This window comes from Mustela erminea, chromosome 10 (genome assembly GCF_009829155.1).
Source record: "Mustela erminea isolate mMusErm1 chromosome 10, mMusErm1.Pri, whole genome shotgun sequence".
Classification (NCBI taxonomy): domain Eukaryota; kingdom Metazoa; phylum Chordata; class Mammalia; order Carnivora; family Mustelidae; genus Mustela; species Mustela erminea.
Window position 1 is genome coordinate 80,898,540 of NC_045623.1, and position 20,727 is coordinate 80,919,266.

A 20,727-nucleotide genomic window follows, 5' to 3' on the forward strand; every position below is an offset into this window, starting at 1 on the left:
TTTATTTGACAGAGAGAGATCACAAGTAGGCAGAGAGGCAGGCAGAGAGAGAGGAAGGGAAGCAGGCTCCCTGCTGAGCAGAGAGCCTGATGTGGGACTCGATCCCAGGACCCTGAGATCATGACCTGAGCCGAAGGCAGCGGCTTAACCCACTGAGCCACCCAGGCGCCCCTATTTATTTATTTTTAAGATCTTATTTATTTATTTGACAGAGAGAAAGAGCAGAAACAGAAGGGAGGGGCAGAGGGAGAGGGAGAAACAGGCTCCCCGCTGAGCAGGGAGCCTGATGTGGGGCTCCATCTCAGGATCCCGGGATCGTGACCAGAACTGAAGGCAGATGCTTAACCGACTGAGCCACCCAGGCGCCCAAGCTTTATTTATTTTTTTGTTTCAATTTTGTTGAGAGAGAGAGAGAGTGCACAAGTAGGGAGAGGCAGAGGGAGAGAGAGAACCCTAAGCAGGTTCCATGCCTAGCGTGGAGTCTGATGCGAGGCTTGATCTCAGGATCATGACCTGAGGCGAAATCAAGAGTCAGACACTTAACTGACTGGCTTTTTTTTTTTTTAAGGCTCCATCAGTCAGTCATTTTTTTCTTCGGTACATATTATCCTGCTAGCCCTGTCCTGGGCACTGTGAATGGGGAGGGGGGCAACTAAGGAGCCTATATAGTAAAGTGAGAAGGGCCTAGAATTTGGAATTGATCTAGATGTAGGCATGGCCCCCAGTTTGTCATTTGCTGCTTTTGTGAATCAGGGGTCTCAGGGGTACAATGGAGACACTTCTGACCGCTTCCCAGGCTGGTTATGGAGAGGAAGTGGGTGACAGCTCGTCAAAGCGCTGGTAGCTCCTTAGCATTTAGTCCCTTGGTTCCACATATTTATTTCTCTCCCCTCGAGGGCCCTGCGGTTTAGCTGGAAAGTGAGGACACACATAGCTAACCCAATCTGAGGACGTGCTGTCTTGCACATGACTCTTCTCGACTGTCTGACTGCTTGCTGCTTATTATAGGTTCCAGGAGCTTGATCTGAGTAAGGAAGCCTTTTTCTTCCATGATACCCCGAAGGAGGAAGAGTGGTTTAAAGCTGTGTCAGAAGGTCTTCACCCAGATGCCAAGTATGCGAAGGTAAGCGAGGGGTCAGTGACCCTTAATTGTATGTTGCTATGCAAGGAAATTCTGAGACCTGTGACTGTTATCATAAGCCCATCCTAATTCTTCAATTCCAAGTCCCCCAGAAGAGGCGCTCTAGGTAGGAGAGATGCAGGTCTGGGCAGCGGTAGGCTATTTGGGTTATCACAGAGCATGCTTGGTGAGCTGCATAGGTGAGTTCCCTGTGTCCTGCTGTGGAGAAGGAAAACATCGGCGTCATCGGCCGGCTTCGAGACCACTTTTCCTCTGGGATGTATCTTCCTGTTTTCGGTTTCGGGTTCATGCTGTGACGGGAATGTCTGGCTCTGTTGTCCAGGTGAAGCTCGTCCGACTGGTGGGGATTATGCTGCTGTTGTATGTCAAACAGGAACATGCAGCGCACATCTCCGAGGTGGAAGCCGAGACCGTGGGGACCGGAATCATGGGCAGGATGGTGAGTTTGGGGGGTATGCTTGATCCCTAAGGTTTCGATCCTGCCTCTCACGACACTGTGACTGGTGTTTCCCAGTTCGAGGGGACTGGTGTGACAAGATGAATGGTGCCCTTACACAGGGTGAGACAGAGCAGACCACTTAGAAGTAGTAATTTTGTGAGCTGCTGGCTAGTTTGGCACACATCCCTGTCTGTGCCACACCAGAGCCTCCAGCTGATCATGAAATGGTCATTTCACCCATGAAATACATTCCAGAAAACCAAGATAAAGAATGCCGATAATAGGTTTGCAATTTCCTATTCTCGAGGCTCCTGAAGTCCTGCTTTTTTTTTTTTTTTTTTTTTTTTTAAGATTTTGTTTACTTATTTGACAGATAGAGATCACAAGTAGGCAGAGAGGCAGGCAGAGAGAGAGGAAGGGAAGCAGGCTCCCTGCTGAGCAGAGAGCCCGATGTGGGGCTCAATCCCACGACCCTAGGATCATGACCTGAGCCAAAGGCAGAGGCTTTAACCCACTGAGCCACCCAGGCACCCTGAAGTCCTGCTTTTAGGTTCTCCTGCAAGAACTTAGTTTCCTGCAGAGAAGGCCAAGCATGTGGTTTGCCTGTGATATAGTGAAAAGTGGACTCAGCTTTGCCACTGGCTGGTCACTCTGCTTTCTTGGATTTGTTTACCTAGCTGTTAAAATAGACAGTAGGGGTCCTTGGGTGGCTCCATTGCTTAAGCGTCCAATTTTCTATTTCAGCTCCGGTCACAACCCAGGGTCGTGAGATCCAGCGCTGTGTTGGGTTCTGCACTCAGCGGGGAGTCTGCTGGAGATAGTCTCTCTCCCTCTCCCCCTCTAAAAAAAAATTAAATGAAAATACAAACTGCTTCACTTAGCTGTCAGGATGATATTAAAGAGAAAATATGTTGAAAGCATGCAGATTTAAATGGCAGCTATGTTGACGTTGTGAATTGCGTTCTTCCGGGCTCTTTCCCGTAGGGTAACAAAGGAGGCGTGGCCATCAGATTCCAGTTCCACAACACCAGCATCTGCGTAGTGAATTCTCACTTGGCAGCCCACACAGAAGAGTATGAGAGGAGGAACCAGGACTATAAAGACATCTGTTCTCGAATGCAGTTTTGTCAGATTGACCCAGGCCTTCCCCCTCTCACCATCAGCAAACACGAGTGAGTCTGGGCTCAGACCCCAAGTAGTTCACTGCTCCGATGTTGCGGAATTGGGGCCTCTCTGTTTTGTCATGGAGGTGCTTGGGGGAGGCTTTCCACTCCCAGAGTGGGGACTCTAGCCATCGCTAGCTTACATGTGGGTTATGTCTCGTGGAAATGTTCCGTGTCCTAACATACCATCAGGCAGACCTCTAGACTCTTCTTACACATCATTTGTCCCCAGAACACGTATAAGATTTATTTTAATGTGTGTCTGCCTTGGATTAAACCCCACGAGGAAAGCCACCAGACAGCGAGCGTCTCAAGTCCGGGTTTCAGAAGTAGGCTTCAGGATAGTATGGGTCTTTTCTTTCCAAAAGCACATGTAATTGAGATTTGCACTGCAGTGGTCTGCCTTCCCTCTCGAGCCAGCTTTACAAAGCTGCCGTGATAGCTGCTTAGAGCATCTTGTGCTAATCTTTGTTTTCTTTATCTCTAAGATGTTCTATATGTCTCAAGTCAAGGCATGTTAGAATTTCAGACTTGACAGTAACACTCGAAGCGTGTGCCACTTCTTTTAGACAAAGGAAGAAGCCCCTGAGGCCATGGTGTCGGCCGGGGAGTCCCCAGATGCAAGCCTCGCATCCCGCCTGCTGCGGTGGTGGAACGGTCTTGGGCTCACTGGTGTTCTGGAAGCTGACAGGATGGCTTTCCTTCTCCAGGGAACCTAGCAGGGAGTGTGTCTTCCGTTCTGCTGGACTCCCAGCGCCCTAGTTTGGGAGGTGGCCACTCGCATGTCAGTTTGTCCGCTTTGAGCTTGTGGATGCTTTTGTTTTGGTGCGTGTGTCCTGCTGCGCGGGTTCTTTAATGACCTGGCTGCTGGCTTCGGATGGCGTGGTATTGGACCTGGCAGGCTGTGCACTGTCATTCGGGGATGTCCGGGTTACCCTTCTCCCGAAGCAGCGGCTGTGACAAACCACCTGTCCCACTCTGCAGAAAGAGCCAACCAATGATACAGTGGGGGTTAAACCCAGACTCCACTGTACAGGTTGAACTTTGTTTCAGAGGACCTCAGTTCTAGAAACAAAGGCTGAGAGTGTATTTGTGGACTGTCATGTGCATGGAGGCGACATCATGGCATCCTCTGGTTTGGAGTCCCCGAGCAACTGACCTGACTCCCAATATTTGATCTTTTGTGCCTCTTCCCAGGAATGAGGTAAATGGTTGTCTTGCTTTTAGATCTTATTAGGCTATCTTTCCAACCACACAGCGTAAAACGGTCCAGGACAACTCAAGGCTGTTTCTGATGAACCTGGAACAAAAGGTCCCTGAGTAAGCAGCATGTTAGCCGTGACGTGAAATGGGGTGGCAAGAGAAAAGATTTCCCGAACAGCAGAGTCAGTGCCCTCCCAGCTCCCAAGAAGCTGGCCTCAAAGGCCTTCCTTCAGAAGCACGCCGGCTAGGATGGGTAAAGTCCCTCCCCAACCTGTGACCTTTGTGTTCTGTTCTCACAGTGTGATCTTGTGGCTGGGGGACCTCAACTACAGGATAGAAGAGCTGGACGTGGAGACGGTGAAGAACCTCATCGAAGAGAAGGACTTTCAAACCCTGTATGCGTATGATCAGGTACACGTGGCCTCCTGGGCCTTCTTTGGCAGCTGTCCCCCCACTGTGAGCTCGCAGGAAGGCCTGGCTTCCCCACCCTCAGCCTCTTCTTCCTTGATGGGGTTGGCTTCCCCAAGGAGTTACTGACCAGCCTTGTCCCTGGCTGTTCCCCCACCTTCCCCGCCCCCCCACCCCACTGGCTCTTCTCTCCAGGTGCCTCGTCCCCCCTGGGGGTGGCAAGAGCATGTGTGTTCTCTGTCTCAGTCTCTCTCTCTCTCTCTCAACCCCTTTCCCCAGTGCCCATTTATTGATTCATTCCGGTAGGGGCGAAGGGGTACCAAGCTTCTCCTAAAGACACTTGGGATGTTTAAGACAATTTAATTGTTTTCTTGAGTGAGTCTGCCTTGCCCCCTCCTGCTCTCACCAGACTTGTCTAGTGTAAATGAACACTCTTCTTCCTGAACCGCTTTCCTCACGTCCCACAGGAACCAGTTCGGTAAGCTGCGGTTCTCTGCCGCGGTTGGGGTCAGTGTTTCTTGCTCGGAGCATTAGCCATTTCACAGGACAAGAGCCACCTGAGTCTCGCTGATTTTCGTCAGGCTCCCCTTCTCTGTGGGTTTCAAGACTGTTCAAATGGTCAGGGTCGTTCAGAATGTTAAAGTCCCTTTTCATTTTAGTCTGTAGCCCCCTTCTTACTGTCATCAGTCTGGATCTTTCTGTTAACCCTTTTGTCCCCTGGTGCACATCAGTCAAAGGGGAAAAAATATCAACCTTGTTTTATTTATCTTTATGGAATAATCTTTTTTGGACCATTTTTCTTGCCAGTTTCTTTCCTTGGTAAATTACCTTTTTTCCCTCTTTAATCCCTATTTCAGCATTAATCCGGTCTACTCTGTAACTGAGTTTACTGCATCTGTATTCCTGAGTGAGGCATTCTAACTTCCCTGGTGGTTTCATGCCCACTGCCTCTTGGCCTTCTTTTCTATTTCGCCCCTCCCCCAGGTTCATTTATTGATTTTATTTTTAAATTTTTATTTATTATTTTTTTCCTGGTCTTTCTTCAGGTAACAGTACCTGTTCCGTGTGTTCTCTACTTCCCAGATGGTTTTAAGGTCTATACTGATTTAAGAATCATCCTACATTAATATCTCCATTTTTATTATTTCCGTGGGTATTCCCTTAGGAGTTTTTTTTTTTTTAGGAATTCATGTTTTGGGGAATTTGGCAACTGTTGTTCCCTGAGTAGCTGCCCCCTGTCTCCAGTGTTAGCTGAAAGTTCTTCATCAGTCCTCATAGGGCCGAGCTTGGTCCTCCAGGGAGGACACAGGAGCACCTGTGGTTGTTAATCTTGCTGCGAGTGTGATCTGGAGGAAGTCCCTAAAATGAGTATAGTGGGAGGAATGCTGGCTGTTCTCAGAATGTTCCAGACGCCCTTCTAAGTTGACAGTTCTTTCCAACAGTCCTGAGTGCAGATTCTGTTACAAATCCACAATTTGCGAATGGGGGAAGTCAAGGCACAGAGCTTCCCCTAGTTCGTGTAACTTGTTTGATAAACTCCTTTAGAAGATTGTTTAAATTTAATTCATACATGTTTTGGTATACTTCTGCTATTTATTTTTATTTTTTTAAGATTTTATTTATTTATTTGAGAGAGAGAGAGGTCATAGGTAGGCAGAGAGGCAGGCAGAGAGAGAGGGGGAAACAGGCTCCCCACTGAGCAGAGAGCCTGATGGGGGCCTCGATCCCAGACCCTGAGATCATGACCTGAGCTGAAGGCAGAGGCTTAACCCACTGAGCCACCCAGGTGCCTGTTCTGCTATTTATTTTTAGATACCTGGAAGTTCCCCTTTGCTTTTTGGGTAGTATCTTCCCAGACCTTTTTCTGTTGGTACCTGATCCTCTTAGGGACATCTCAGCAAGATGGTACTCAGGCCCCCTGGATACAAATATCCTCTTATAAAAGAGCCTTAAAAATGGTACAACAGGGGCCCCTGGGTGGCTCAGTGGATTAAGCCTCTGCCTGCGGCCTAGGTCATGATCTCAGGGTCTTGGGATCAAGCCTCGCATAGGGCTCTCTGCTCAGCAGGGAGCCTGCTTCTCTCTCTCTCTCTCTCTCTCTGCCTGCCTCTCTGCCTACTTGTGATCTCTGTCTGTCAAATAAATAAATAAAATCTTAAAAAATAATAACAACACACACACACACACACACACACACACACACACACACACACACACAACGGTACAACAGGCAAAGGAATGGTCAGCTCGCTCCCCTTCCTAGGATTTAGCTCTCAAGATCTTACAGGATAGCTTTCTCCTGGGCCTTTCCCTTTGGGTTAGGGTTCAGATTCCAGATTGATTTCCTTTCCTCTGCTAATTCAAGGTTTGACTTTTTTATTCTGAGATGATTTTTTTTTTCCCCCTTCCATCTCTTCTTGTAGCTGAAAACTCAGATGGCTACCAAGGCTGTCTTTGAAGGCTTCATTGAAGGCGAGCTCACATTCCAGCCTACCTATAAGTATGATACTGGCTCCGATGACTGGGATACCAGGTAGGTAGGGGGCTGCTTCTGGGGGGCTGAGCAAATGGAAAACCCCAAATTCAGGGAAGCACTTGTCCCCATTGGCCTACAGAAGGTGATAGGATTCCTGTGACTTCCCCGTGTTTTGTGTTCTGTTCAGACATTTTCTTTGACAGAGAGAGAGAGAGCACAAGTAGACAGAGAGGCAGGTAGACAGAGAGAGAGGGGAAGCAGGCTCCCCACTGAGCAGAGAGCCTGACTCGGGGCTCAATCCAGGACCCGGAGATCATGATCTGAGCCGAAGGCAGAGGCTTAACCCACTGAGCCACCCAGGAGCCCCTGGTCAGACATTTTCTAGCAGCATCTGCTCATTCAGCAGCTCTGTCTTCCTGCATGTTTTCTTTTTGAGTGCCTTAGCCTTTGTTCCCTACTAATTTACTTTCCAGCTATGCTTAGGGGGATAGGATGACTCCAGCCCACTTAGCTTATACTTGGTCATTACATAGGAGTTTATCACTTTTCGTTAGTGCTTCTGGTATGCTTCACATTATTTCATGCACTTGACTTCTGTGACCTCACTTAGTCTTCATCTGCCAGCTGAAAGAGGTGTGATTTATCATCGTCAGCTTCTAGATTGGGGAACTGAGGCAGGCAAAAAGTAAAGAGCCTTCCAAGGGGCGCCTGGCTGGCTCAGGCAGCTCTTGAATCACTCTTGATCTTGGGGTCATGAGTTCAAGCCCCACATTGGGTGTAGCGATTACTTAAAAATAAAATTGTAAAAGAAGAGAAAAAAAGTAAGGTAAAGAGCCTCCCAAGCAGGATAGCCTAGAACCAGGATTATAACTGAGGCGGTAAGAATTGAGAGGCTGTGTCAAGCACCATGTTTTAAGGACCAGGGAGTACTTACTTCCAGTTTGCTTTTTTTCATCTCCTCCCCATAGGAAGGTAAAGAACAGAGATTAATTCTGAACAGCATTTGGCTTGGAGCCCTCACGGCTGTCTTGGGTGATGGGATATGCTATCTCCTGGTGGGCCCGAATCTCTGTGCCTTCTTGGGACCGTGGGGTCACCTGGACTTGAAGGCCCTGCCCGGTCATTCCCCAGCTGCCCCGGGGCACTGGCCAGGCAGTGGGTGTGCTTGCCTGTGTGGGGGCCCCAGTGCGGACTTTGCATTTCAGTGAGAAGTGTCGTGCTCCTGCCTGGTGTGACCGGGTCCTCTGGAAAGGGAAGAACATCACTCAGCTGAGTTACCAGAGCCACATGGGCCTGAAGACCAGTGACCACAAGCCTGTCAGCTCAGTGTTTGACATTGGGGTAGGTGGGCAGCCGACACCCGTCCTGAGCACCCCTATGGGGAATTGGTTCCTATAACGAAGACCACTTTTGTCGTTCTGGTCTCCTCCTCCACCCTGTGTGAGAAAGCTTTTAAAAATTATTTTTAGGGGCACCTGGCTGGCTTAGTCCGTGGAGCATGCAACTCTTGATCTTGGGGTTGTGAGTTCAAGTGTCGCCTTGGGCATAGAGATTACTTAAAAATAAAAAAACCAAAAGAGTTGTTCATATTTAAATTTTAGTCATAATTATTTTGGTATACTTCTATATATTTCTATGTCTGTGCAAGTTCCGCTTTGCTTTTTGGTCTGCATTTTTCCAGGAGTTTTTCTGTGCATTTATAAACAGGGCAGTATTCTATATACAACATAGAGGGTATTTTTTCTTTTCATAAAAGAGATCATATTATACATATTTTTTTTTTTTAAAGATTTCATTTATTTATTTGACAGACAGAGATCACAAGTAGGCAGAGAGGCAGGCAGAGAGAGAAAGGAGAAAGCAGGCTCCCTGACGAGCAGAGAGCCCGATGCTGGGCTCGATCTCAAGACCGTGGGATCATGACTTGAGCTGAAGGCAGAGGCTTTAACCCACTGAACCACCCAGGCACCTCTATACATATTGTTCTGAGAGAATATCTTTTTTTTCTCCTACTGACTATGTCTTAGCAGATCTTTCCATGTCAGTAAAGGTAGAGCTTCCTCCTCCTCCCCTGTCTGCCAACTCTGTATGAGCTTATTTCCCCCACCCTGGCTAATATTGGAGTTGAGTCATCTTAAATTTCTGCCAACCCAGTGAGCTAAAAGAAAGAGATCTTTCATTATTCTAAATCACATTTGTTTGATTTTGCTGGTGAGGTTGAACATCTTCGTTCTTACTATCTCTTCTCCTGTGATTTGTTCCTTTACGTTATCCACTCTCAAGGGTTCGGGTAGAGGCATATCGGAATCTGTGAAGGTGTGAGTAGTTTGAAAAAGGGCCTAATGAATGTTACAGAGTTTTTGTATTGGAAAGTGACAACAATTGTGTTTATGACTCAGAATACAGAAGGGAAAGCCTGACGAAATCTTGGCCATTGGAGCATAGGTTACAAAAACTTGAGAGATGCCATTTGAAATTAAACCCTAGCAGTTTCTCACCACAGGCTGGTGGATAGCAGCAAGTGAATTAGAGCTAGTCACTGGGCATTTTTCTGCCCTAGGGCTGCGAGCCGGCAGAGCTGTCCACCAGGCTTCCACCTCTGTATCTTCTCCCTGCTCATCAGGAAGCAGTTGACTTCCTCACAAGCTCGGCCTCTGGAGGACCCCTCCTGAGTCTGTTGTTAATTGGGTTCTTGGTTAATTAATTAAATCTATTCAGTCTTCACTTTCTGCGTGGCCGCCAACTGTTCTTGCCCGGTGCTGTGCATGTCCTCTTTCCTGAAAAGGAGGAAATGGGCAGAAGGCACTCAGGCTCCGATATTTGCCTCCCAGGTGAAGGTGGTCAACGAAGAACGTTACCGGAAGACTCTGGAGGAGATCGTTCGCTCCCTGGACAAGATGGAAAATGCCAACATTCCTTCCGTGTCCCTTTCTAAGCGAGAGGTAGGAAGGACATGTTAACAATATTGGCAACAGGCTCTATTTATAGAACTTAAATCTCGTCTGTGAGGTTTCAGTATCCAGGAGCCACCTGTCCGATCCCCGGACTCCACAGTCTTTTTGACGTGTGGCCTCTGGTTCCAGGGAGCTGGTTGCTGAGAGGAGTGGGGTTGTTGGTTTAGATTATGTTCTTCTCCTGATCTTCTGAATCAGAAGACTTTAACCTTTGTGGCTCATAGGTTTCACTCACACATGGGCCATTCGTGATTTAAGTGATGGCGCAGAGGAGCCAAAAGGTGTTTTGTTTGGTTTTAGCTGGTCTGTGTTCTTGCAAGGAATGTCTTCCTCCTGATATTTTGCTTTGACCAAGATTAAGTTGAGTCAGAGTTTCTTGGGTACACACAGAGGCAATGGGGGGAGGGCAGGCAGTGTAGACAAGGGATCTGTGGTGGGGGATGTCAAGTTAGGGCAGAAGATTGTTCATGGAAGAGCTACAGCATAGATCATTCCGGATGGACAATACCTGGAAGTCAAGCAAATGGAGATTTATGGTGTGGGTATTTTTTTAGTGCCCTGGGTGTCCAGCTACTTGGAAGGATGTGCTTGGTCTTCAAGTTTGGAGGTGAAATTTATAAAGGGTATTTTGAAAATGGTCTTTGGGCACAGAAGATAGAAGGTTCGAACTTTGATTCCTTTAGGAAATTTATTTATCAAACAACCTAAGTTTTTGGGTTTTGGGGTTAAACACAGACTGCGGGTCTTTCATGGGGCTGTGGCCTTCTAGGGAAATACTTAAAGCAGAAACATGATTTGAAAGAGGCGGTCCTTCATGGTCTTTCCAGAAAGGGCAGAGATTGCCCATTTGGGGTGGCTGGGCAGGTCGCCGAGAAAAGGGCACTGATCCGACTGGTCCCGGGCCTGTTCCCAGTTCTGTTTTCAGAATGTGAAGTACATGCAGTTGCAAGTACAGTCCTTTACAATTCATAATGGACAAGTTCCCTGTCAGTTTGAATTCATCAACAAGCCTGATGAGAAGTCGTACTGTAAGCAGTGGCTGAACGCCAACCCCAGCCGAGGTTTCCTCCTGCCAGGTGAGGCCTCCGTTCCCAGGCTCCCGGCTGCTGGTTTGGGGACTGCTCTACCCCGACTGCTTATATTTCTCCAGTAAGCTCTTTCGGTTTCTGAGTGTTTGCTGTCTGATCTAAACTTCTAAAAGCCCTGTGGGGGAGCCATCCGTACTTAAGGTATAAAACAGGAAGGGGCACGAGGTCAGCCTGGAAAGCTTTCTCAGCCATGTGTGTGTTCCGTAATTTCACAGAAAGAGAAGACAGAAGATGGCGGGGAAGCAGGTGCTGCTCTTGAAGGACTCATTTTCACTGTCTGCCCCACTATAATCAGCTCCCAGCGTCCGCTCTTGTAGGGAAAGATAACGGGGTGGTAATCCAGAAATTCCCTCTGGTCCTGGAATGTACCATTTGTGTCTTTCCCCTAACTTCTTTGCACTCTCTGTTGTGCTGTGTGGCAGAGGGATGAAGCCTCTTTTGAGGACGATTCACAGGCTGCTTCTTGCATTGTATTTTCACCTGGATCAGGTGTCTTCATCTGACCTGTCCCAGGGCAAGCTCTTTGACCCATGCCTTCTGATTGTATTAATAATTCTGACTTGAGCTGTGCTCCTTTGTCCTTGAATTTCATAGCAGTTGCCTCTTCCCATGTTTTTGTGTGTTGTTTTCATGTCCCCACTTGGACTATAAACGCCTTGTCCATGTGTCCTTGGAGTGCCGAGCACATACATACCTGCTGGTTAGCTGATTCCTCTGAATCCCTTTCCCAGCCCTTTGTGCCTGAGCCTTGTGCCTGCTGTCCTCTTTCCCCCTTTCCTCCTGGCCTCCCACCAGCCAACATTACTTTAAATGTTTTTCTTCAGATTCTGCTGTTGAGATTGAATTGGAGCTATTTGTAAATAAGACCACGGCTACAAAGCTCAACTCAGGTGAAGACAAAATCGAAGACATTCTGGTTTTGCACTTGGACAGGGGGAAGGATTACTTCTTGTCTGTGTCTGGGAACTACCTGCCCAGCTGTTTTGGATCTCCCATTCATACACTGTGCTACATGAGGGAACCGATCTTGGAACTGCCACTGGAAACAATTAGAGAGCTGGTAAGTTACATGACGTATGGAAGCATCTAGAACTCTAGCAGCCGAGCCAGTGAAGCAAGATATTCTCAATTTTTTCACATATAATACATTAGAGAAACTCAGCCATGGATAGTAAGATATGAAGTTTCCCAGGCCTGTGATTTTATTCCTTTTTTTGTTTTAATCATGACTTCCTCATCATCCTGACCTAAATTTTCTGAGATGCAAAGGACTTCTGTGGAGACAGTTTGAATCCAAGGGCTCTACTTCAGAACAGATTTATAGTAATATGCATATCCCACCCCCTGCCCCGTTCCAATGGACTTTTTAACTTAGGGACTCTTGGCTTCTATCCTCTCCCTTATATAAGATGAAAACAGAGGCCCAGTAAGGAGAGTGATTGGTCGCAGGTCACGCGGTGAGTTAGCAGTGGACCTGGCTCCTACATTAGAGTTTTTGGACTCCCAAGTCTCTGCCCTTACCGCACCAGACCACACTGTCTCCCTGTTTCTGATAGTGAAATGCTGTTGGCAGGATGTTTTTTCAAAGATGATGATGCATATTTCACCTGATTTATTGAAACTGCTTGTCATAACCCACTCCTAATTCTCAAAAATCACCTTCTGGTACCTTGATTGTGTCACCTAGTTTTGTTTTTTTTGCCTGTAGCATGTTTGCTTAGGGGATTGAAGTGCATCCCTTCCTCTGCAGGTTTGCTGCACCCATTATCGGAGCCAGCCCATCAGAAGGTCCATGGGCGGGCCTTCGTGTTATGCTTTTTCTTTTTTTTTTTTAAAAAGCTTTTATTTATTTAGTTGATAGAGGGAGACACAGGGAGAGAGGGAACACAAGCAGGGGGAGAGGGAGAGGGAGAAGCAGGCTTCCCACTGAGCAGGGAGTCTGATTCAGGGCTCGATCCCAGGACTCAGGGACTGTGACCGGAGCTGAACGCCTGAGCCACCCAGGCGCCTATGCTTTTTATTTCTTTTCAGACTCTGATGCCCCTGCAGACTGAAGATGATGGGGTCCAGTTGGAGAACCCCTTGGGAATTCCCAAAGAGCTCTGGATGATGGTTGATTACCTGTACCAAAATGCTATCCAGCAGGTAGGTGGTAGTTAAGCAATCAGAACTGACTGAAGCCAGACTGCCTTGGGGAAGAACATCAACCCCAAGAACTTCGGGTGTAAGAAGATTTTACCCCAACAAATCCATGGAAAGCTGTCGCTTTCCAAGGGAGTGAGTGGGGTCATGTTTCACACCCCCAGGAGACCTTGCTATTACATAGACCACTTGATTACCCCCCCAAGGGAAGCAGCCTGGCATAGGATGGCCTTCACGGCACAACATGTACCCTTCCCTGGCCTCTGGGGTCCTCCCAGTATAAAGCCATCTGGAGCCTTCTCAGGACATCAGCCTATCCTTTTGAGGAACTCGTGACAGTTTCTGGAAATGGGAGGGGCTAACTCCTTGTTAAGCCAGACAGAGGCAGGAGACCAGATGGAGCCCCCAGGCCATGAGTCATGAGTCCGGATTTCTAGAGTGATTTGAGCCAGCTTCATGAGATCAAATCAGTCTGTATCACTGACTCATTCGTATAGGGAGACTAATAGAAACTGGAGTCTACCACAGCTCTACCGCTTGGGAGCAACATACATTCTTAACGACATGTCTTTTTACTCTACCCTCGCCCACACTTCTTATTACAGTGTCCCCAAATACTATTCTAAGTGTTTAACAGCATTGCCTTAGTTTGTTCTCCCTATAGCTCTCAGATGAAGAACTGAGGTCCAGAAGGATCCGTAACTTGGTCAGGATCCCAAAGCTGATAACTGGGCAGGATGGGGATTTGAACCCAGGGAGTCTAGCTGTAAGGTTACAATCTCACACAGGAGCCATGCTAATCTTCTCTGTGTTGTCCTAATTTTAGTGTATGTGCTGCCAAAGAGAGCAAAGAAGTTACATTCTTTTTTTTTTTTTAAAGATTTTATTTATTTATTTGACAGAGAGACAGAGAGGGAACACAAGCAGGGGGGAGTAGGAGAGGGACAAGCAGGTCTCCTGCTGAGCAGGGAGCCTGATGTGGGACTCGACCCCAGGACCCTGGGATCATGACCTGAGCGAAGGCAGAGGCTTAACGCAGAGCCACCCAGGGGCCCCTGGAAATACTTTTATTGCCGTAATCTTTTTTTCACAAAGCGAGGTGGTGTCTTTTTAACTTTCTCCATCTTATAAATGATATATTTTCTTCACATTTTTCTTTTTCTGGTTAATTCTTCCACAACACTGCAGGAAACCGTTTTCAGTTTTCCCTTACTGTTGTGAGTAGTATTCCCTACCTATTGTTTTATAATAGATGTTTTATCACTTTAAAGACCTGTCCTGGTAGCATGCTTACGAAGGCCACCAGGATGAGCTCCTCACATCAGCCCTAACTTTCCAGATTGTTTACCAGTTGATTCATAGGCCTGACTTCACTGCCCCTTTTTTGCACCTTGGTGGTGATCATATTTCTAGGTCAGGAGATCATGGCTGATTTTCTGAGAATGTAATTATTTGGTGACTTTCTTTTTGCAGGAAGATCTGTTCCAGCAGCCAGGCCTGAGGTCGGAATTCGAGCATATCAGGGACTGTTTGGATACTGGAATGATTGAAAGCCTCTGTATCCTCAGACATTTGTGCGTGCGTGCATGTGTATGTGTGAATATGATTAAGAGGTGAGAGAAAAGAAGGAGTATGATTTTAAGGCTTGAAATCCTATCTTGTGTCCTCAGCTGTCATATTTTTCTTACTTAAAGTTTGCATAGAGAAGACTTCACAACTTTAATCCACCAATATAGCAGGAACTCAGGAGGGCCCAGCTAAGCTGACAAGCAGCTTGGCCCCTTCACCATGTCAGGCTGGCATCCTAGCTCTGAGCAGAGAGCCTTCCTGGGCAGGCAGCACGTCTGGCATGTGCTCACTCCTGGGCCTTTTCCTAACCACGGCATGGCATCGCCAGTTCCTTAACGATGGGCCAAAAGCCGCCAGCAATCATTCCGTAGCTGAAGCCTTGCTGCTTTTCCTGGAGAGCCTGCCAGAGCCTGTCATCTGCTACAGCACCTACCATAACTGCCTGGAATGTTCTGGCAACTACACCGCGAGTAAACAGGTGAGGGGAAGCGTTGAGCGTTCACGTACTGCCGCCGTGGGCTTCACAGGGCCTGAGGGAACAGAGTGGGTGCCGTTCCTCAAATACAGTGTCCTAGCAGCTCAGCTTCATAGCTCTCCTTCCCGAACCTGTTCTTCTCACGTCCCCTTTTCTTTTAGTGGCTTCACCGTGAATTCCAGTGACTCATCCCAGAAACCTGAGTCATTCCTGAGTTGTCCTCTGCTCACCTCCCCCATGCCCAGTTCCCTTGATCTGTCACCTGTCTTCCATTCTCATCCACTCACCTTGGTCCTAAGCTCTGCGTTCTGGCTCTCCCTCCGCTCAATTGTTTCTCATACCGCAATCGGACCACATGCTCTAAAGTCTCATCACGTCACTCTTGGTCAAAAATCACACTTGGCTCTCCATTGCCAATGAATGATTTTCTTAAACAAATAGGCAAGACTTTTAACCGTCTGGCCTAATGGTTCACACATGTAACAGGCCATGGTGGAATAATCTAGAAAACTTGCTAATAATACAGGTTCCAGAGCCTCACCCCACATCCACTGAATTGGAATCTCTTTTGGAATATATCTTGTACAAGCCTCCTAAGTGATAATGATGATACACAGATCGTTGGAGTACTCATCGAGTTCTAGCCTGATCCATCCCTCCAGGCTTAGCACCTGTTCAAGGGGTGTCCTGCTAAAAATTGACTTCTCTGTGTATTCTCTCTCCTTATCTCACTGTGTTCCTTCTCTTGCATTTTTTTATACTTTCTTTTGCCCCAAATGCCCTAGTCCTTACCTCTGCAGGTCCAATTTTGTCTTATATTCAAGACCCAGCTTATAACGTCTTCTATTCCCATAAACCTTTTGAGAGCACATAGTTAAGCTATTGAGCTCTAAATTCACAAAGCACTTGATCTGTGCTTCTCTTTTGACTCTTGTGCCAAGTGGTAAGTGATCGGAGTTTCCTGTGCACAGTCTTACTCATGTCCCTTGGATCATGTACTCAGCTCCTGGAACATAGCACATGTCTGACAAATGATTGAATGAATGAATGAATGAAAGACAAATCCCCGTTCTCCCGCTTTCAGGTCATTTCTACCCTCCCCACATTCCACCAAAATGTCTTCAACTACTTGATGGCATTTCTGCGAGAACTGCTGAAAAAATCAGCAAAAAATCACTTGGATGAGAATATTCTAGGTAAGTAGTCAAGTTTCTGTGGGAAAGATCTCTGTATATTGAGAGACTCATTATGAGAAGTGTGCTGGAGGAAGGTCCCAAGACCACTGCAGTGGAACTAAAATCTCTAGCTCTGGGCCAGGTTTACCCTCACACAGTTTTTTTCCAAGCAGAAAATAATGCTTTCAGGTACTCCTCCCAACTCAACAACACAAGAATTAGTAGCGTTTCTTTTACTGAATCATTTGTCTTCTGTGTGTTTCATGCAGCTAGTGTATTTGGCAGCTTACTGCTTCGAAACCCAGCTCGTCACCAAAAGCCTGACATGGCAGAGAAGAAGAAGGCTCAAGAATTTATTCACCTGTTCCTCTGCAACTCACCCTGAGCCTATCTCCTCTCCTCTTTTACTCGAAGCAGTCAAGTACCAGCCCCACCTGTTTAAGATCAAGAACTACCACAACAAGATGTGAGGCGTCTTGGAAGCAAAAGCGGCAACTGCCTATTTCCTGAGCCCTGACACCACCCCCTACCCCGCCATGGCTGTCACAGTCCTGTCACTCTGAGTTCTGAAGACATGGGGGAAATCCGCCACAATAAAACCGACTGTCAATGTTCAACTTCAGTTATTTAACACAGATCTATTTTTTTAAACTTTAAAGATTTTAAATAACTCTGTTTCTTGTGCTCACTCACTGAAGCCTGCCTTCAGGACATAGTCAGTGCCTTCCCTGTAGCTTGAGCTGGGCTCCCCTTGAACAGATATTTGAACAAACTTTGGGGTCCTAAAGAGAGAATGAATTGGACAGCAAGAATGCGAGTGGAATCTGCTGGATAAACAGATCACAGTCACCCAGATGCTTCCAGGGCTCTAAGGACATGTGTATATATATGTATATAAAAACCCTACCCCCTTTACTACTCAGATGTGGCTAAACAACTCTGGGGCTGGCCACTCAGCCTCTGAGGGCAATACAGTGGCTTAAAAATGAAGGTACCGAAGGAAGTGGTGTTTGGGGAAACAAATGGAATTTTCTGGGTCAATAATCCTCCAAACTGTATATGATGCATCCCCTCTCTCATATATGTAATATATTTTAATGATAAATGTATTTTTAACAGTGGTTGTTTGTATGTTTTAATCTTTTTTTTAAAAGATTTTGAGAGAGAGAGACAGATAGTGACAGAGTATGAGTGGGGAGGAGAGGGAGAAGTGGACTGCCCGCTGAGTGGGGTGCCCTACTCAGGGTTGGATTCCCGGACTGGGGGGATCATGACCTGAGCCAAAGACAGATGCTTAACTGACTGAGCTGCCAGGTGCCCTGTTTCTGTCTCTTAAGAGATGGCTGCTGGACCTTTTGTGGCTTAAGCATTGGGGCAACTGGTCAGGGGACCAAAGAGGCAGTTGTCTGGTGGGTAACAATCACCATTCATAGTTTTCAAGCAAAAGATGTACAGGCATGACCTGAACACCTTAACTCTAATCTAGTTTCAGAGTTGTCCCACTCTGAATATTCTAGAGAAGTAGTTTATGGGAAAATCAGGCAGTGGCTGCTGGGAGGTTCTAACAGATGTAACAGGCATTGAAAAAAGATAGGAGAGGGGCGCCTGGGTGGCATAGTTGGTTGAACATCTGACTTTTTTTTTTTTTTAAAGATTTTATTTATTTATTTGACAGAGAGATCACAAGTAGGCAGGGAGGCAGGCAGAGAGAGGAGGAAGCACGCCCTCCGCGGAGCAGAGAGCCCGATGTGGGGCTCAATCCCAGGACTCTGGGATCATGACCTGAGCCGAAGGCAGAGGCGGCTTTAACCCACTGAGCCACCCAGGCGCCCCTGACTTGGTTTTGGCTCAGATCGTGATCTCAGGGTCATAGGATCGAGCCCCACATCCCACTCGTCACTCCTTGCTCATGGCAGAGTCGGTTTGAGATTCTCTCCCATCTCCTTCTGCCTCTCCCACTCATGTTCCTTCTCTAAAATAAAAAAATAATAATAATTAAAAAAATAAAGAATAAGGAAGGCACGTACGTGCAAAGTCGCCTCTTGGGTTCTGGGACACCAACACTCCTTGGCAGAGTGAAATTTGACTCAGATGCAGGCTGAATGGTCAAAATTTTAAAAAGGGAATGGGAAATAGGTGACGCCGACTGACTGTGGAAGCCGGCAGTCCTCAGCAGGGAAAAAGTTGGAACCAACAGTGAGAGTGAAGGAGTGGGGCGTCCGGTGATAGCGAGTGGGGGGGGGGGGCATGGTGGGAGTGGGGAGAAGCAGCGGCGTCCTCTGGCTGAGTTTGGTTCTGCCATTTGGATCCCATCTTCCTTTCTTGACCCCACCCGCTACGTTAACGTTGGTTAGTCCCAGCTTCTCCTCAACACTAGAGGTAGAAAGCCGGGAAGGTCACAGCATCGCAGGCTCCCCTTTAGGGTCCGAACTGGCATTAGGAGGGCTAACTGAGGTCCTTCCCGTTACAGGTGGGGCTGCCAGGGGTAGGGCGGCAGGCGCAAGCCGGGCTGACGCTACTTTTCCCCTAGTGGTTGTGGAGGTTTGACCCCCTTTCCTCGCGTCTGGCGCCACAACGCGGACGCATCGGCACCCTGCAAACAGCGAACACGGGGGTACTGCTGAGCGCGGGACGAACTTAAGGCCCCACGATCTCTCCGCGGCACCCCGCCCCGCCCCGCCCTTTCTACTCGCCAATTGGAGGCTCGGGCTCCGCCCCCAAACCTCCTAAGCCAATTAGAAGCGCCAAGGAGAGGCGGGGCCAATATCTCCTCCTTCCTCCGGAAAGCGGAAGCGGAAGTGACGTTTAGGGAAGGTGGGGGCAATCATGGTGCCGCTGGGGAGGGGAGAAGCTGCCGCTGCCGCCGTTGCCGGGAGCCGCGGAGGTAAAAGGCGAAACTAGACGCGGCCTGGGCTGGGGGCTTCCCGGGGGGTGCGGGACTTAGGCTCCCTCCTGAAGCATTTCTCAGTAGAGACCCCCGTCTGGTCACCATAGGGACCCCACCCCTCCTCCGTTTCCATAGGGATGGGTATCCAGCCCCCCTTCCCTGTTTCCATGGAGACCCGGACCCTGCCCCTCTTCGCCCGGCTTGGAGACCCCCAGCCTGTCTTCAGATTTTTCTGTGTAGCCCCGTCTGGGGGCTGTACCAGTCAGTTTCCTTTTCCCAGCCTTCTCTCAAGGGTGCTCCGTTTGTACTCCTCGTATGCCACCCTCAAACCTCCTGGTCTTGTTTGTTCCGGACAGTTGGTCTCCGCTTAGCCGCTGATGGTGCCAGGGAAGCCCTGTGGGGCCTCCCGTGCTCTTATCTCTCCTCAGATGCAGCGAAATTTGCATCTACCGGGTTGCGTAAGCCAGAGCAAGGGGTCGGGCCGGTTCCTCCCAGATCTGATCCCTTGGCCTGTCTCTGCTAAATACCTCTCTGTCTCGCCGCCCCACTACGTAAAGGTTCACTTTCTAACCCAGGGCAGAAGAGAAAAAGTGCAAAGCCAGACTGAACACTAAAAGTGATGTGCTGATTATTATTTTTCAGTTCTGTTCTGCCTGCCAAAACCACATTTGTAGAACCTGTATGTTTGCAGTTAAAGGAAAGAGAACTAATCCAGAACAGGAAAGCTTCAGAAAATGTATCTTTCCAAGAGAGTGTGTCTTCCCAAGAGAGTATATCTGCAGGTCTTTAATTCATTTAGCTGACATCTCCTGAACTCTTAGTGTCATTGTATTGTGCTAGGGGCAATAGAAACGAAAATAAGATTCATCATTCCCTCACTGCAGAGAGCACACTATACAGGCATAGGTTCTAGTGGATACCACATTGTTTTAGAAGGTTAACAGATAAAATGATCTTCATTGAATATGCCTGACTAGGGATCTGCCCTCCTACCCAGAAGCTGAAACATCTGTTCTAGGAAGGAGGGAATGAATTCACACTTGTTTTCCCTATAATAATCAGACATCGTGCCTTAACATACATTATCTCTTTCACTCTGCGTAATAACTTTGCGAGAAGTATCTAGCAGTTCCACCTTACTTCTAAGAAAAATGGGACACAGAAAAGTTACTCAAGTAGTAAGTGGCAAAGCTGGGATTTGTGGGTAGATGATCCTGCCTCCAAAATTCTACTTCTGCAATAGACTGCACTGCCCCAGGGTCTAATCTGAAGGATATGTGACTGGAGTTTTCTTACTTTAAGACTTAAAACAACTCAGCCTTGAAGTGGTATGCCGTTTATCCCCTTCAGGAATTGTTTGGTAGTAAGGCAGATTTGGAGGGTCTTAAGAACTGCTACTTACTTCTTCAGTGTTTTGTTTTGTTTTAAGGCATTGCTTATCCTTTAAAATGACTTGATGCTTTCAAAGTTAAATTAAAAAAAAAATTATTCCCAGGGAAGATGATTTTCATTTACTTTGACCTGTTCTTCACGTGAGAGGAAAAATGAGTCTTGTGGTTGCTGAGGAGTTCCCTGGGTTTGACTCTAACTCTAGCTTTGTCCTATTG

General features: G+C 47.6%; 2 protein-coding genes and 1 non-coding gene across 12 annotated transcripts in view; 2 read left to right on the forward strand and 1 right to left on the reverse strand.

Annotated features, from left to right (window-relative positions):
- INPP5B (inositol polyphosphate-5-phosphatase B) overlaps window positions 1–17,354 on the forward strand; it is a 47,702-nt gene extending 30,348 nt beyond the window's left edge. For 7 of the 9 annotated variants that reach the window (XM_032361641.1, XM_032361642.1, XM_032361638.1 and 4 more), the window contains 14 exons: window positions 1,009–1,123; window positions 1,464–1,580; window positions 2,565–2,752; window positions 4,246–4,357; window positions 6,778–6,887; window positions 8,036–8,171; window positions 9,662–9,772; window positions 10,698–10,860; window positions 11,697–11,932; window positions 12,904–13,017; window positions 14,488–14,572; window positions 14,934–15,061; window positions 16,143–16,254; window positions 16,503–17,354. In XM_032361641.1, coding sequence (XP_032217532.1) covers window positions 1,009–1,123; window positions 1,464–1,580; window positions 2,565–2,752; window positions 4,246–4,357; window positions 6,778–6,887; window positions 8,036–8,171; window positions 9,662–9,772; window positions 10,698–10,860; window positions 11,697–11,932; window positions 12,904–13,017; window positions 14,488–14,572; window positions 14,934–15,061; window positions 16,143–16,254; window positions 16,503–16,618 — 1,843 coding nt within the window. In that variant the 3' untranslated portion in view covers window positions 16,619–17,354. The other 2 variants (XM_032361640.1, XM_032361643.1) reach the window with 2 other exon arrangements.
- LOC116568370 lies at window positions 13,758–13,864 on the reverse strand. The gene has a single exon (XR_004276581.1). It is a non-coding gene; the product is annotated as a U6 spliceosomal RNA (small nuclear RNA).
- A 1,677-nt stretch (window positions 17,355–19,031) lies between the features above and the next one.
- MTF1 (metal regulatory transcription factor 1) overlaps window positions 19,032–20,727 on the forward strand; it is a 42,139-nt gene continuing 40,443 nt past the window's right edge. For both annotated transcript variants that reach the window (XM_032361214.1, XM_032361215.1), the window contains exon 1: window positions 19,032–19,117. The gene's annotated coding sequence lies outside the window, so the exon portion shown is untranslated. The remainder of the gene's footprint in view (window positions 19,118–20,727) is intronic.